The sequence below is a fragment of the Falco naumanni genome, chromosome 1 (genome assembly GCF_017639655.2).
Source record: "Falco naumanni isolate bFalNau1 chromosome 1, bFalNau1.pat, whole genome shotgun sequence".
NCBI classification, from domain to species: Eukaryota; Metazoa; Chordata; class Aves; order Falconiformes; family Falconidae; genus Falco; species Falco naumanni.
Genome location: NC_054054.1, coordinates 125,877,860 through 125,891,547, shown reverse-complemented (window position 1 = coordinate 125,891,547; position 13,688 = coordinate 125,877,860). Strand labels below are relative to the sequence as shown.

General features: G+C 60.8%; 1 protein-coding gene across 2 annotated transcripts in view; it reads left to right on the top strand.

The window, feature by feature from the left end:
* Positions 1-13,688, top strand: part of SDK2 (sidekick cell adhesion molecule 2) — a 50,681-nt gene that overhangs the window by 9,815 nt on the left and 27,178 nt on the right. For both annotated transcript variants that reach the window (XM_040582102.1, XM_040582103.1), the window contains exon 2: positions 11,387-11,546. In XM_040582102.1, coding sequence (XP_040438036.1) covers positions 11,387-11,546 — 160 coding nt within the window. The remainder of the gene's footprint in view (positions 1-11,386; positions 11,547-13,688) is intronic.

The following is a 13,688-nucleotide window of genomic DNA, read 5'->3' as shown; positions in this document are numbered from 1 at the left end:
AGCTGGAGCCTGGAGCTTGTTAAACGTCCCCAGCTGGGGACAGGGCTGTGTCCTGCCTGGGGACATGCTCAGCAGCGGGACCGGCTCGGTGCAGCCCGTGGTGATGCCTGCCTGTGCCACCCACAGCTGGGCAGTCCTAGGGACGTGCCCCCCAGGCTGGAGTGGGCTCCTGTCCTCCCAGGAGCATCTGCATGGCCACTTTGCTGCAGGTCCCTTGCAGCTCCATGCATTTGGGTTTGGGTTGGGACCTCTGTGCTGGGGTCTGTGCCTTGGTTTGGGGCCAGACTTCTGGGGTCCATGTGCTCAAGACCAGCCATGGGGGTCCGTAGGGGCCACGTGGTGCTTCAGAGCACAAAGCTCTGCTTGTCACCACCCCCCCCTCGGGCTCAGGGGCTGGGAACATACCACAGTGCCGTGTGTGCATCTGTTTGGGGTTTCCCAAGAGGGGAAATATTTTTTCCAGCTGGGGCGGGCAGAGGGGCTGGGTGTGTGAGGGCAGGCAGGGACGGGCAGGCACACAGCCCTGCTCTGTTCCCAGCCACAGCTTTGCCACGGGGCTGAATGAGATGCTGTTCCTCAGCCAGGGCTGATGTCTCTCTTGGCTCCAGGAGCATCTCAAGCCTTACCTGGCCCACGTTGGCACTGGAGTGCATCTAGGCTGGGTCCCCAGAACCACAGGGGCTGGGTGCTGAGGGCTGCCCTGGGCTGTGGTCCTTGTGCAGAAGCGTGGAAGCTGAGAGGGGGTGATGCTGGCACAGCCCCAGCTCTGCTGCAGTGAGAAGAGCGGGGTCGATCTCCAGGTTTAGGACCCTCTGATGGCTGAGGACGTGTGCTGGGGGTCGCATGGTGTTTGGGGAAGGGATTGCCTGGATGAGGCCACAAAGGGGAGGTAGCATCATCTCCAGCACTGCTGGTGGGAGAGGAGAGGTCCTGAGCAGGCACTGCAGTGCTGCTGATCTTGATGTCCCTTTTGCAAATGCCCCTTGTCCTGGGGGTGTTGTGCTCACCCCTCCCCATGCACCCCATCCCTGGGGGGGGTCAGCCAGGCATGGCCAGGCTGCCAGCTCAGCCAACGGCCCACTGAGCCCTCTGAGAGCCTGGCTGCGGAAGAGGAGCTTGTTATGGAGCCATCCTGCTTTTAATTAACAAATTAAAATCCTAGTTAACAATCCAGCCCCAGGGCTGTTGGAGGCTGGGAGAAGCTGGAACGTTTGTTATGGAAACAGCAGTTAATTAACAAATAAATAAATAAGTATGGGCCTGGAGACAGATGCGGGAAGAGGAAGAGGAGATGGGAGGAGGAAGGAGGGATGGGAGTGCCATCAGGGTGTCCGTTGGCCTGGCGGGAGGCAGTGTGGGGGGAGGGTGTCTGTCCGTCCATCTGTCTGTCTTGGGGGATGCTCTGGCCCTGGTAGGCAGCACCAGCCCTGCTCGGAGCCTCTGGGTGCACCGGGCTGGATCCTGGCTCGGGCTGGCTGTGCCATGGCAGAACCGGCTGTGTCCCATGGCGGGGCCACCTTGGCTGGGTTTGGGGCTCCCGGTCCTTACCTGGGCTTTGTGAAGCACGGCTGGCCATGGAAAATGCACTGGCTGCCTCTTCCCCCACCCCGAGGCTGGGAAGCACCGTGGCAGAGCTCCAGTGGAGATGGATGAAGTGTGACACCGGCAAAACTGCTGTGCAGTTCACAGGTGACACCGGTGCTGTGCTGGGGACCATGTGAGGAGGCGGGGGGCATCACTTGCTGGGCTGCTTTTGCATCCTGGGATTGCTGCAGTCCCCATCGGCATCCCCTTTGCCCCATGCTGGGTCTGTGCAGGGGGATTTGGGCAGCTCCCCTGGTCTGGCTGCAGCCAGGAAGGGGGGCGCTGAGGCTGCGGACCCCCCTTGGCTGCACCCTGCAGTGGTCACCTTGCATTAACTACAGGGCTGTCACCGAGAGCCCCGACCCAGTGCCTGCTGCCAGCGGGGATTATCGCTGTGGGTGGGTGCCGAGGGGGCCATGCAGGGGCTTGGGGTCACCATGCTGCTCCCCAGGGCACTGCGGGTGCCCAGCTGGGCCACTGCTGCCCGGTGTGGTGTCACCCTTCTCGCTGCCAGCGCTGAGGTCAGGTGTGGCTGTGGGGACCGATGGGGGGACGTGATCCTGCTGCCAGCCCACGCTGGGGCTCCGCACGATTTTTCTGAGGGGAGAGGAGGTGGCAGAGCCCACGACCCTCCTGCAGCTTCACCTTTCCAAAGGCTTAAGGGAAGAAAATCAGTTTAAAAGCCGGCTCTGCAAATCCTGCGGGTGTCACACGGGCAGCAGCCGTGCTCTGCTGAGCAGCTCCTCCAAGCCGCGTCTCTCAGCCTTGCACCTAATCCAGTTAACACACCTCTGCAATCAGCTTACGGCATGTAAGAAACGCCAAATCTCCTCCGAGGGAGGCACAGGGGAGTGGGGCAGCGGCAGCAGTGCCGTGTGCTCTGCTGGGTCCAGCCCAGCTCCTCGCTGGGGCGGCAGCACAGGGTCCAGCTCCCGTCCTGTACCAGATCCCTCCATCCCTCCTGTGGTGTGGGTGACGTGCGTATCTGCTTGCACCATGGCTGGGAGGTGGCCCCATGTCCCGAGGGCTCCCCCAGCACCAAGAAGACCTTTTTCATCTGCAAGGAAATTGCTAAAGCAATTGCACAAAACTTCAGAGGGTCAGATGGAAAGGAAAAGATGCCCGCCTCCACCCATGTCTCTCTGGGTAGGCACGAGCCATCGCCCCAGGGCCAGCGTGTCCTTGGCTGGCAGCCCTCCTGCTGCCCGTTCCCCTTTGCCATGGCACAGCAGCAGATCCCCGTGCTGTGAGCAGTCTGATGGGCTCAGTGTGAGGCATCGGAGCAAAGACGGATGCGTTTCGGCAGCAAGGTCGTTGCGGGGTGTGTGCTGGTGGCAGGTGGCTGGAGGGCACTGGGTGTCAGTGCAGCCGAGAGCCTCTCGGTTACACCACCCTGCTCCATTTCTTCCCCCGAGGGCTGCGCACCAGTCGTGGGCAGGATGGGCGCAGTGCCTGGCACAGCTCCGGGATTTGCTGCTGGAGGGATGTGGCTGCTGCGAGATGCTCCTGTGTCCTCTGAATGCCGGCGGTGCACCCCCGCTCCAACCTGCCAACAGCGCGGGGCCGCGGCCCCTCTTGTGTGCAACAAAGGTGGTTTTATTCCTGTGATCTCGGCGTGATTGGGGCCGAGCGAGGGAGGCTCTCCAGGCTGTTCTGCCTCGGCTAAAAACCCTCTTAGCTCAGCTCCGCAATTGCTTTCTGAGAAGCAGCTCCTTTTTGGCGTCGCTCCCAGCTGCAGCCCCCGTCATCTCCTGGCTACTCAGGGCTTGGCTTGGCCTGTGGTGCTGTGGGAGGGACGGAGCCGAAGCCCCCCGTGCCTGTCTCAGACCATCAGGGAGGCAGGGCTGCTTCTGCCAAGCAGGAAAATCCCAGCCAGCGCAGGGTTTTCCGAGTGGCAAGGGAGAGGGCTGGAAAGAGCAGCCCCAGTGTGGAGAAGCAGCAGCCGTAGGACATTTTCGGGTCCCACTCTGTCACCACCTTTGGTGCCTGGGAACTCCATGGAAACTGCTGCAGCTCGGGCAGGGCTGGAGGGGACACCTGGGGTTGAGGTCTGCTGCAGCCCGGTGGGGCTCCCGGGCACTGATCGGAGCTGTGGATGGGATGGATGGTGACTTGCATGGGGCAGGGGCTGCCCTGGGGTGGCACAGCCTCGATGGGTGGGTTCTCAGCGTCATCCGGGGGTTGCATCTGCCTTTGGGGTGCGGTGGGAGGGCACCGTGTGGACAGAGAGAAGGGAAACCTGGTGGGACAGGGATGGGGGGCCAGGCTGAGGACTGTGCTGCGGGGACCGGGGGATGATGCTCTCCAGCATGCCATGGCAACTGGCGCACCATGAGCTTGCAGGTCCAAGAGCATCATTCTTGACTGATCCCCAGAGACGCTGTGCTGTTGCCCTGCTGCCTTTCCATGCCTCCAGCTCTGGCAGGAGGATTTCCCACGATTGCTCTTGCAGCCTCATGCCGCCGGCAAGTACTGAACCCCCTGGCTCGGGCTGCGCCCTCTAAATAATGCAGGAAGGCGAGTGCCATCCGCGGGGGCTGCAGCTAAATGCGGTAAATGGCTGAGAAATGGAGCGTGTCTTTTGGGAGCCACCTCTGTGGTTAGTGTGCCGGGCCCCTCTGCCTCCCTCCTGGCCCAGGTGCTGCTGCTGGGCCGGCGCAGGTACGGGCAGGGAGGAGGAGATGGAGCAGAGCTGCCAAGTCCACCGGAGCATTGGAAATTGCATTTCACGGCCGGGCGGACTGGGATACCAACCCCAGCACTGCATGCCGGGCGCTTGGAGAGGAGATAAGATTTGATTAAGAAGGCCGCTGTTAATTTATGGCAAGTACATTCACGATAGTGGAGAGGTTGCTTTTAATTAATAGCCAGAAGGAGAGTTTTAAAGCTCTTGGTCTCAGTAGGGGGAGGAAGGGGAGGGAGGGGAAAAGCAGGGAAGGAAGGGAACAAAATAAGTTGTGAGAATTAATGGACACACCTGCAATTATAAGTCTTTTTCTTAGTAAAAAGAAGAAAACAACACATTAAAAGACACACCATGGATGGGGGTGCATGGGGTGACCTGGCTGATCTGTAGGGCTGAGATGGGAAGGATCACGCTGGGTGCCTTTGGCACTGCTCCATGTGCCAGTGGGGACCGGGGCCACGCCGTCACACCCCATGGCCACCAGCCCAGCCTGGGGGGAACACGGGATGACTAGGGTGTCCCCTGTGGTTTACCCTGTGCTCCTGGGCCAGTCCTTTCCACTGGGATCAGGACTGAGGGCCGATGCTGGGGTGGATATTGGCTTCAGTGGGTGGTGGGCTGGGGAGGATGGAGCCGTCCTGCCTCGCTGCCAGCCCTGTGCGAGCTGGAGCCTCCCTGGCTGTCCCTTCCCCGCAGCACCAGGGGACATGGGGACACCCGTGCTCCTGGGGCCACCCAGGCCTGGTGCAGGTGGGAAGGGAATCCCTCAGCTGGGTCGCTGCTCCGCTCATAGCTATGCTGCTTCGGGGGGTGCAGCGGGACCCCTCCCCAGGAGCGGGGCTGGGGGTCCCAGCAGAGCGGGGCTTGTGCTGCAGGAAGAGTGTCTTGCCCTGCTGCATCTGCCACAGCAGCGCTGCCTTTCATCCCCTGTTTGAGCTGTGCCGTGCCATGCTGTGCCGTGCCATGCTGCGCCTCTCTCACACATGGCTTCTCCCGCAGGGCCATGCTTTGCCGGGGATGTTTGTGTGAGCACTTTGCCATGCCACCTCGGCACACTGCCACAGGGCACCAAAATCGTTTGCTGGTGGGTTTTGCTGACAAGCCTGCGTTTGCCAGGTGGTGAGATGAAAGCTGGGCTCTGCTGAGAGCCCTGTGCCAGCGGGGTGTCATGGCACAGCCATGCTTGGGGCTCTGATGTCCCGGTGGGTGAAGTGCTGCATGGGTGCTGCGATCTCCACTCCTGCTAGTGCTTCTCCATCACCGTGTGGCTGGGTTTGGTGCTTTTTCTGCCACCTGTTCCCTAAATTTGAAGGTGGCGTTGGGTCACTACAGGAGAGATGATGGATTGAAGGGGATGTGTTCTGCTGGAGCGGTGTGGGCACCAGCGCATGGCTCCAGCACTGGCCTTGCTGTGCCAGGTGAAGCTGGCATGGCTGGGGGCTGCCAGGGGAGCAGATGGGTGCTGGCAAATGGGGACCGCACGTGTGATGAGTTTTAGGGGGCTGTGCTTGGGGGTTAGCAGCTCAGGTTGCTTCATGCCTGCTCAGGTTTTGGGAGGAGGGTGAGCAGGGCTCGGTGAGGATGCCCACACCATCTTGGCTTCATCCTTGGCACCCAGCGGATGCCTGGGTCCCTGCTCGGCAGCCTGTTGTGCTCCACAGCTCCCCAGGTGCTGGGAGCATTCGTCATTTCAGTTCTGTGTTTGCTTTTTATTAAGGGGATGAAGCCTCATCTCAGGAATACTAATGGCTCTGGCAGCAGTGGAGAGCGCTGCTAATCCCCCAGCACCTGCCGGCCACCCGCCCTGCGCGGCCCCTGTCACCGCCCCAGGAGGGGACCATGGTGGGGACACCGGGAGCACCGGGGGCTGTGCCAGGGCATTCCAGCGGCTCCTGTCCCCGCAGCAGGGCCGTGCCCTTGATGCCTGCAGGGACATGTGCCATTTCATTAGCCCGATGACTTTACCAACAGCTGCTGAAAAATTGATGCCTCCCAACCGCACACTGGCATCTGACAAGTAGAAGATGTAACTTAGCCAAGGGGATGGCTCCTCAGGCAGTGGCATGGCCCCGGGGCTTTGCCTGTCCGCAGGCAGGTCCCTGGGCACGGGGCCACCCAGCTGGGGTGGCCGTGGAGGAGATGTGATTTGTCCCCAGGGACAGCGTAGCTTGGCCAGGATGGGTCCCCCGGCACGATCCCTCATTGCACCCAGCCAGGGCTGTGACCCCACCAGGGTGCTCGGGGACATCGTGGTCCCCCTTGGGTGCTGTGTTGGGGGCCATGGGGCACCCCGACGACGTTAACCCCTTCCCTGCCGCGTTGTCAGAGCCCCCCCACACACACCTCCCCCCATCCCCCAGATGCAGTGTGGCTGCTATGGCGCCGGGGAACTGTGCCGCGAATATGTTACACAAATGAATAATAAAAACAAAGGAAAATTACCCTCTTATTGAAACTCGTTTTATGAATAAAACAATTATTCTGGTAATTGAAAAAATGTGTCGTTAAATTAAATGCAGTGGTTCCTATTAAAATTTTAGTGGATTTCTTCTTCTCTGTTTCTTTTTCCCCCTTTTTCCTTCCCTCCCTCCTTCCCTGCCTCTGCTGGCGGCTAAAGGCTGGTAATTATAGCGGAGGGTTTCGCTTTCTCTTTATTGTTTTTTAATCTCTTCGTGCTGCGGAGCGCCAGCGATAGTCTGATGCAGGAGAGATTTAGCTCCATCTCCCCATGCTGGGGGGAGTGCGGGGGGCCGGAGCGGGAGCACAGGCTGCTCAGTGGCAGTGCCAGGCGGCCGTGCCAGCCCTCCCAGGGCACTGCCATCCTGCTTTCGGGGCAGTGATGCCCAGAGAGGGATAGGGGACCCTTGAGGTGGGGTGCAGGTAGCGGAGCAGTCCCTTCCCAGGGCTGCCCCTTCGCACTGGCCGCATCCTGCCCAGAGCAAAGTGGGGCCAGTGGGAAGGGAGGGAGGCGATCGTGTTATTTTCTTTGAGGCAGATGTTGGTGCTTGGTGGCCGAGGCGGCGAGCACGGCACTGGGTACTGGTACCCAGTGTCGGTTGGGCTCTGCTGGGTTCTTGGAGCCCACAGGGCAGACGAGCTGGACTCAGGGCATCCCACTGGCACTGGTGGGCATCAGCTGGGTTGGGGCTGCCCTGCGCATGCCCGTGTTTCTCACCCTGATTCATGTCAATTAGCAGGCACGGGCACTGGGCTGACCAGCTTCCCATTAGCGAGCAGCTGGATGTCACCCCCTGTCCCTAAAGGGGCAGCAGGGTGGTGACCCTGTGCTGAACAAGGGCTGAACGCAAGCAGGGAGCGGGACCATGTTGTCCCCATGGTCCCTGTGCCAGGCAGGGGGGGACCCACACCTGCTTGGTGCTTGTGCGAGGCATCCATAGCAAAGACGGGAGAAGGACCTGGGTGTCCCATGAACTTCTGATCCTTTATGGGTGGCTGGGGGGAGCTGTGGATTTTAGCCTCATGCCCCCATCCCCACCTTGTCTCTACTCACCGGGGTTTGCTGAGTGTGGGGGGGCTGCACCCTCCTTCCCCTCCGCCAGCAGCTGCCTGTTGGAGCCCTGCCCTTGCCAGGCATTCCAGGATTCCTCCAGGCTTAAGTCTCCCGTCCCTTCCCATCAAGAGGGATTTGAAGCTGAGGAGAAGGGGGCTTAGTTCCCAGCTTGCCCATTACATCTAGGAATTAGGATCCATTACTGCTCTTTTGGCCAGACTGGGGCCCCCTGCCCTACATCCGTGCCCCCTCCGCAGCACTAATGCACCAGGCTCAGACTCAGCTCCCGGCAGCCCTTATGTAAATAAAGTGCAGGGGTAAAGATTGTGATCCCATTAGGCAGGATTAGTGCCTTGTGAGGCCCTGGCATTAAAATGTCATTGTCAGTGGAGGGAGAGAGCCAGGGTCATCCCTGTTCCTGTCCACCTTCCCTGTTGCCAGCTCTTGGCATCCCATTTATCCCATCCATCACCGCCAGCAGCTTGGCTGGAGTGGCTCAGCCTGGAGGCAGCATCCCCAGCACCGCTCCCTGGTGGGGCTCAGCCCTGGCGTCACCAGTGCTGTTGGTGCTGGTGTGGGCAGGATGGGGATGGCATGGTTTGGTGGCGCCTTTCTGCATGGAGGGGACCGTGCTGGGCTGGCATAGCTGGAACGGCATGGCACGGCACCTGGCTGGCAGCCCCGGGAGCTCAGCACTGGCCCGTGCCACTGGCAGATGTGCAGATGTTCCTGGGGACGCTTCTCTCTGCTGCCTGTGTTTGGAAAGTGATGAATTTCTGCACCAACTAATTAGTCTCTAATTAGCAAGTGGAGTGTAAACAGTTACAACAGATGGGGGAGAGGCAGAATTAGCAGTAATGACCCTTCATTTGGGGGGCACATGACTGGCACCAACCAGGAAGCCTTCCACTGGGTCCAGGACCAGAGGAATTGCAGACCCCATCCGTGCTGGCTCTGCGGTGGGGCAGTGAGGTGGTGGGCACCCCTTTGCACGCTGGATTTGGTGGTGCCACGGCCTGTTGTGCTACTGGGATGATGAGAGAGAGGAGGTCCCCCCAGCCTGCTGGGAGCAGAGCTGAAATGGTGCACGCTGCTGGTGTGCTGGGGAGCGGAGGGAAACTGAGGCAGGAGGGCTGCATGAGGGGCTGGGGTGCAAGGGGGCGCAGCGCTGCTCAGCATCAGGGCCCTCCACCCTTCTCCCCTCCGAGCCATGGCCCATCATGCTGATGGTGCAAGTTGGCACGGGCAGCTGCCCGGGAGCTGGTAGGCAGGTGAACACTGGGAGCGGGCTGTCTGGTTCCTGGAGTCCTCTCCAGAGACGTCAGCGCTAAACAGCCAAGTTCTCCTCCCCAGACTCCTCCTCTCCTCCTGCCGCCCCTGGCCCCAGTGCTGGGGTCCCTGGCAGGGCACGGGGCTCCTGGGTGGCTGCCCTTGCCAGGCACTGGCCAGCCAGGATGACAAGGATTTCACATGCAGCCACCCCAGGGGAGTGCGGCCAGAGCTTGGTGCCACCTTCGTCCCTGACCAGGGACACCTGGTGTCCCTGGTACCCCCAGCCCCACTGTGCCCTGCTGTGGCTGGGGCAGTTTGGGCTTTCCCAGGGGACTGGAGGAGCTGGTGTGCCCAAGGCAGCTGCGGTGACCTTCGCGGGCGGATAGCGATCGCACAATCAATAGTGGAATTAGGAGCCGCCTCTCCTCCTCTGCACCGTTTTTCACCCCTTAATGCAGAACAGATGGCTCGGGCGCTTCAAAGCGAGATGAGCCTTAGCTGCTTAAAATCAAATTAGGATGTATGCAAACGGCGTGCGGGCCCAGGGGAAGGTGCGCCAGGGGCACCCGGCCTCTCAAATGCCTCCCAAAATCCGGGTTCTGGGCTCAGGGGGGGCACTGAGCACGCCGGGTCTCAGTGCCTCTGAGCCAGGCCCTGGCAGCACAGCTCTGTGCTCCCATGGGTTCTGGTGCAGCACATGCACGCGTGACCACTGCCGGTGCCTGGGGATCAGCCCGTGTTGCTGTGGCTCCTTGCTGCGGTGGTGCATTGGCTGCATCTAGCCCAGCTGGACCCCCAGTCTGCCCTGTGGCTCGTTTACTGGTTTAATGCAGGAGGTGTTTGGCACCAGAGCTGGTGTCTTGCTGTGCCATGGCCCCAGCCGGGTGCTGCTATAATCCCACAAGTCTCCAGCCCAATGTGGGCGAAGCCCCAGCATCGCAGGTCAAGCTCCTGCCACGCCGTGCTGGGGACACATGTGCACACCCCCGCGCACACGTGTGCAGAGGCGGTGCGCGCTGTGCACCAGCACAGATCCTGTCCCTGGATGTTCCCATGAGCCCGGCTTGGTCAGCCCCAGCAGCACGTGCGGCTCACTCCTTGGGCATCCCGAAAGCAGCAGCTCAGCCGCCACAGGGCTGCCACGAGGACCGGGGAACCCCATGGCCGCAGGCTGGGCTGGCAGCCAGCTGCCCTTCGTGCCAAACCCTACAGCCAGGGGCCCATGGGCACCCCTCCATCCCCGTGGTGTCTGGGGCTCGCTGGGGAGCCAGGCTGCCCCAGGGCTCGGCCCCCGTGACCCACACCTGCTTTGTGAGGTGTCCCGATGCCGGGATGCAGCCTGGACCTGGGGCAGGGGCACTGGGATACGGGCTGCCCACACCAGCCAGCACTGCTAAAGGTCAGAGGAGGGGATTAAATTAAGGAACCGTGATCTGCTCCTTCCCTGCCTAATGACTTGCCTGGCATTTAGCATCACCGTGCCCACCCTGGGGACAGGCAGGACGGGGCAGCCAGGTGTAAACTAGATGAATATTTCCATGCAGCAAGTGGGCACCCCAGGGTGTGCAGGAGCCAGGCCCTGCCAGCCAGGCGAGGGGAGGCACCCCCGGTGCAGGTCTGGCAGTGTTTGGGTGCCTCTGAGCCCCCGCAAACTTGTGACCCCCCTTCAGGGTGGTGGAGCGCTGGGGCAGGCTGAGTCCACGGGCAGGGGCACTGCTGTGGTGCTGGCTGCTGGTGTGGAGAGCATGGCAGGAATTCAGCTCGCGCACACAAGAAAGCAAAGCCCTACCCCAAAGAAAAAACCCAAAGCCGTGATTGAAAGCGCACTTGAAAGCTGCTGGGGAATATGAATGTGTCTTTGAAGTAAAAGGGCTTCCATTTGTTAAGCAGAAAATGGAGCTGTGTGTTTCGATTTATAGTTTTACTTAGCAAATAAAACAGGAGAGGAGTAAGTGTTTATGTCTCGCTCCGCTCCCAGCCCCTCCGCCCCCTTCACCCCAGAGTTAAAAGCTCAGTGCTTCTGAAATGCTACAAAGGCAGCCAGAAATAAAGCAAAGCAAGCAGCTTAGATAAACCCTAGATGGGCTAAGCTGTTGTCGACAGGCTTGTGAAACGGCTCCGGGGGGGGAAATGGCCAGTGGAGAGGTCTGGGGACCCTGGCTGGGACAGGGGAACGGGGAGATGGCCACCAGCATCCCCCTGCCCACGTGCCCACGTGTCTGTGTGCTGCTGGGTTATGGTTGTGCTTGTGATGAAGTGGTCGTGCTGCCGTGGGGCTGGCAGGCTGTGGGGCCAGGCATGTCTCTCACCCCCTCTCTCTCCTCTCTCTGCAGACGATGTCTCCCCATACTTTAAGACGGAACCAGTGCGGAGCCAGGTCCATCTGGAGGGGAACCGCCTGGTCCTGACGTGCATGGCAGAGGGCAGCTGGCCCCTCGAGTTCAAGTGGCTGCACAACAGCCGGGAGCTGACCAAGTTCTCCCTGGAGTACCGGTGAGTCACCGCCGCCGAGCATCAGGGTGAATCCCACCTGGCACGCCGGTCCCTGCCGGCAGCCGCTGCGGCACAGCAGGCATCACCAGTGCCCCTGCGAGGGGATGCCACCCCGGGGAGGCAGGCAGCGCGGAGGCAGCGGGTAGCATGCCTGGAGCTGCCGCCTCTGTTTGGAGAGCAAACGGTGGATTTAAGCAGGTCAACATTGGGAAGGAGGCGTTTGCACAAGCGGGATTACCACTGGGCCACAGATCACAGCCAGCTTGTAGCTCTCCGAGAACTGCTTGACTGGGGGAAGGAGCAAGAAGGGGTGGCATGAGAGATCGCCCTGGGTTCGGGCATCCAGCCCCAGGTACCCACTAATCCTGCCGCAGAGTGGCTGGCCCCGCATCACAGCCCGCTCAGAGCTCGCCTTTAAATCAAGCTGGGCACCTCTCGCCGTCTCTTCTGTGTGCGTGTGTCATCCTCTCTGTTTTAATCAATAATTCAGCCCGAGACAAGCCGTTCCCCCTTTAAAGGCATTGAATCCAAAGGCTTCGTGTTGCTGTAGCAACGCGGGGCTGCTCCGGGATGCCAGGAACACAGACAATGTGGCTGGGTGACATCCCCTCCCCGCCACTGTGTGCTGTGCTGGGTGCTGGGTCCCTGCCCCAGCACGGTGCCATGCTGGGTGCCGAAGCATTGGCCATCCTTGGGGACCCTGTGGGCTGTCCCCCACTAAGCCGTGGTGGCTGCAGCTTCACGATGCCCCAGGCTTGGTGCTGGGTGGTTGCACCAGTGCTGGCTGTCCTGTGGGACAGGTCCCTTGTCCCTAGCCCCATGTCAAAAGCTCAGAGACCTGTTGAGCCCCACGGTTCCCACAGCTTGTGCCTGTCAGGAGTCATGTTGGCTGCAGTGGGAACAATGCAAAATGTCAACCCTTAAATGGGATTGTGGGGACAGCAGCATGGGGGGACACAGAGCCCGTGCAGGGGCTCCTTCAGGGTGGCTGCACAGGGCTGGGGCAGAGCCACCCACCCCAGGCAAGAGAAGGGGATCAGGACCCCGACCCTGGGCTCTGCCCCATCCTTGGAACAGGTTGGGGGGCCTGGGGGGCACATCCAAACCCAGAACGGGGACTCCTGGCTTCCTCTCCTGGGTTTGCTCTGTGCCTCAGCTTACCCTTCCGTAGGAAAGGGGCCAGCGCTTGTGTCTCCGCTCTGGGATGCTCAGCAGCTCTGGAGCCCTGCATCTCTGCATCCCTGCGCCAAGGTGACTCCCTTTCCCTGGAGCCCCCAGCCCCCGCCTCTGGCTCCAGCATCCAGCCAGAAAGGATTAAGGAAGGAAGCGAAAAAATAAACAAACACGTGGGGAAAACCCAAACAAACCCAGCCGCAGCTAATGAAGCAAACAGCCGCTATGCAAATCGCTGCCTGGCTTTAACCCGTCCTCTCCGCGGTGAGGACACAACCTGCTGGCATCAGCTCCTTCTGCCCGGTGTGCGCTGCCTGTCCCCAGGTCTCCACGGGGATTTAATGTGTCGAGATGAGGGTTTGGATGTCTTGCCTGGAATTGAAGGCTGCTGGTGAGGAAGCTGAAGTACCAAAATTAGTTATGATGGGCAGAAATTGAATTTTAATAGAGATGTTGGTGGCACGGAGCCAGCCTGCTCAGGCAGTGGGAAGGTAGTAATTAAAAGTTAACGAGTTTAGAAACAGAGTAATCCTTGGAGAGGGGAGGGCTGGTACCAATGGCTGGGGAGGCTCAGGGATGCTCCTGTCCGTGTAGGGGCCAGGAATGGCTGTGGGTGCATCGGCAGCATGGATGAGGGATGTGGGATGCAGCCAGTACCCCCCAGCTCGGGGCTGGCATGTGCCCTCTGGCATGTCCCCACTCTGGGGGCAGGAGGGACCTTCCCCAGGGCCTGTGACGGGATGCACCGTGCTTAGCAGCAGGGCCATGTGCTCGGGGGTGGGGGGGTTGGGCGCGGGGCATGCCTAGGGAGCCGGCGAGGCTTGGTGGCATCACCTCGCAGTTCCTGGCCAGGACAGGGTGCCACCCAAGCATTTTGCCCTCACTACTCCTCCCCAAATCCTTGCCTGCAGCAGGGCATTCTTGTGCATCCTATTGCCTTTGTGCATTTTACCCATTTTTCTGGGGGCT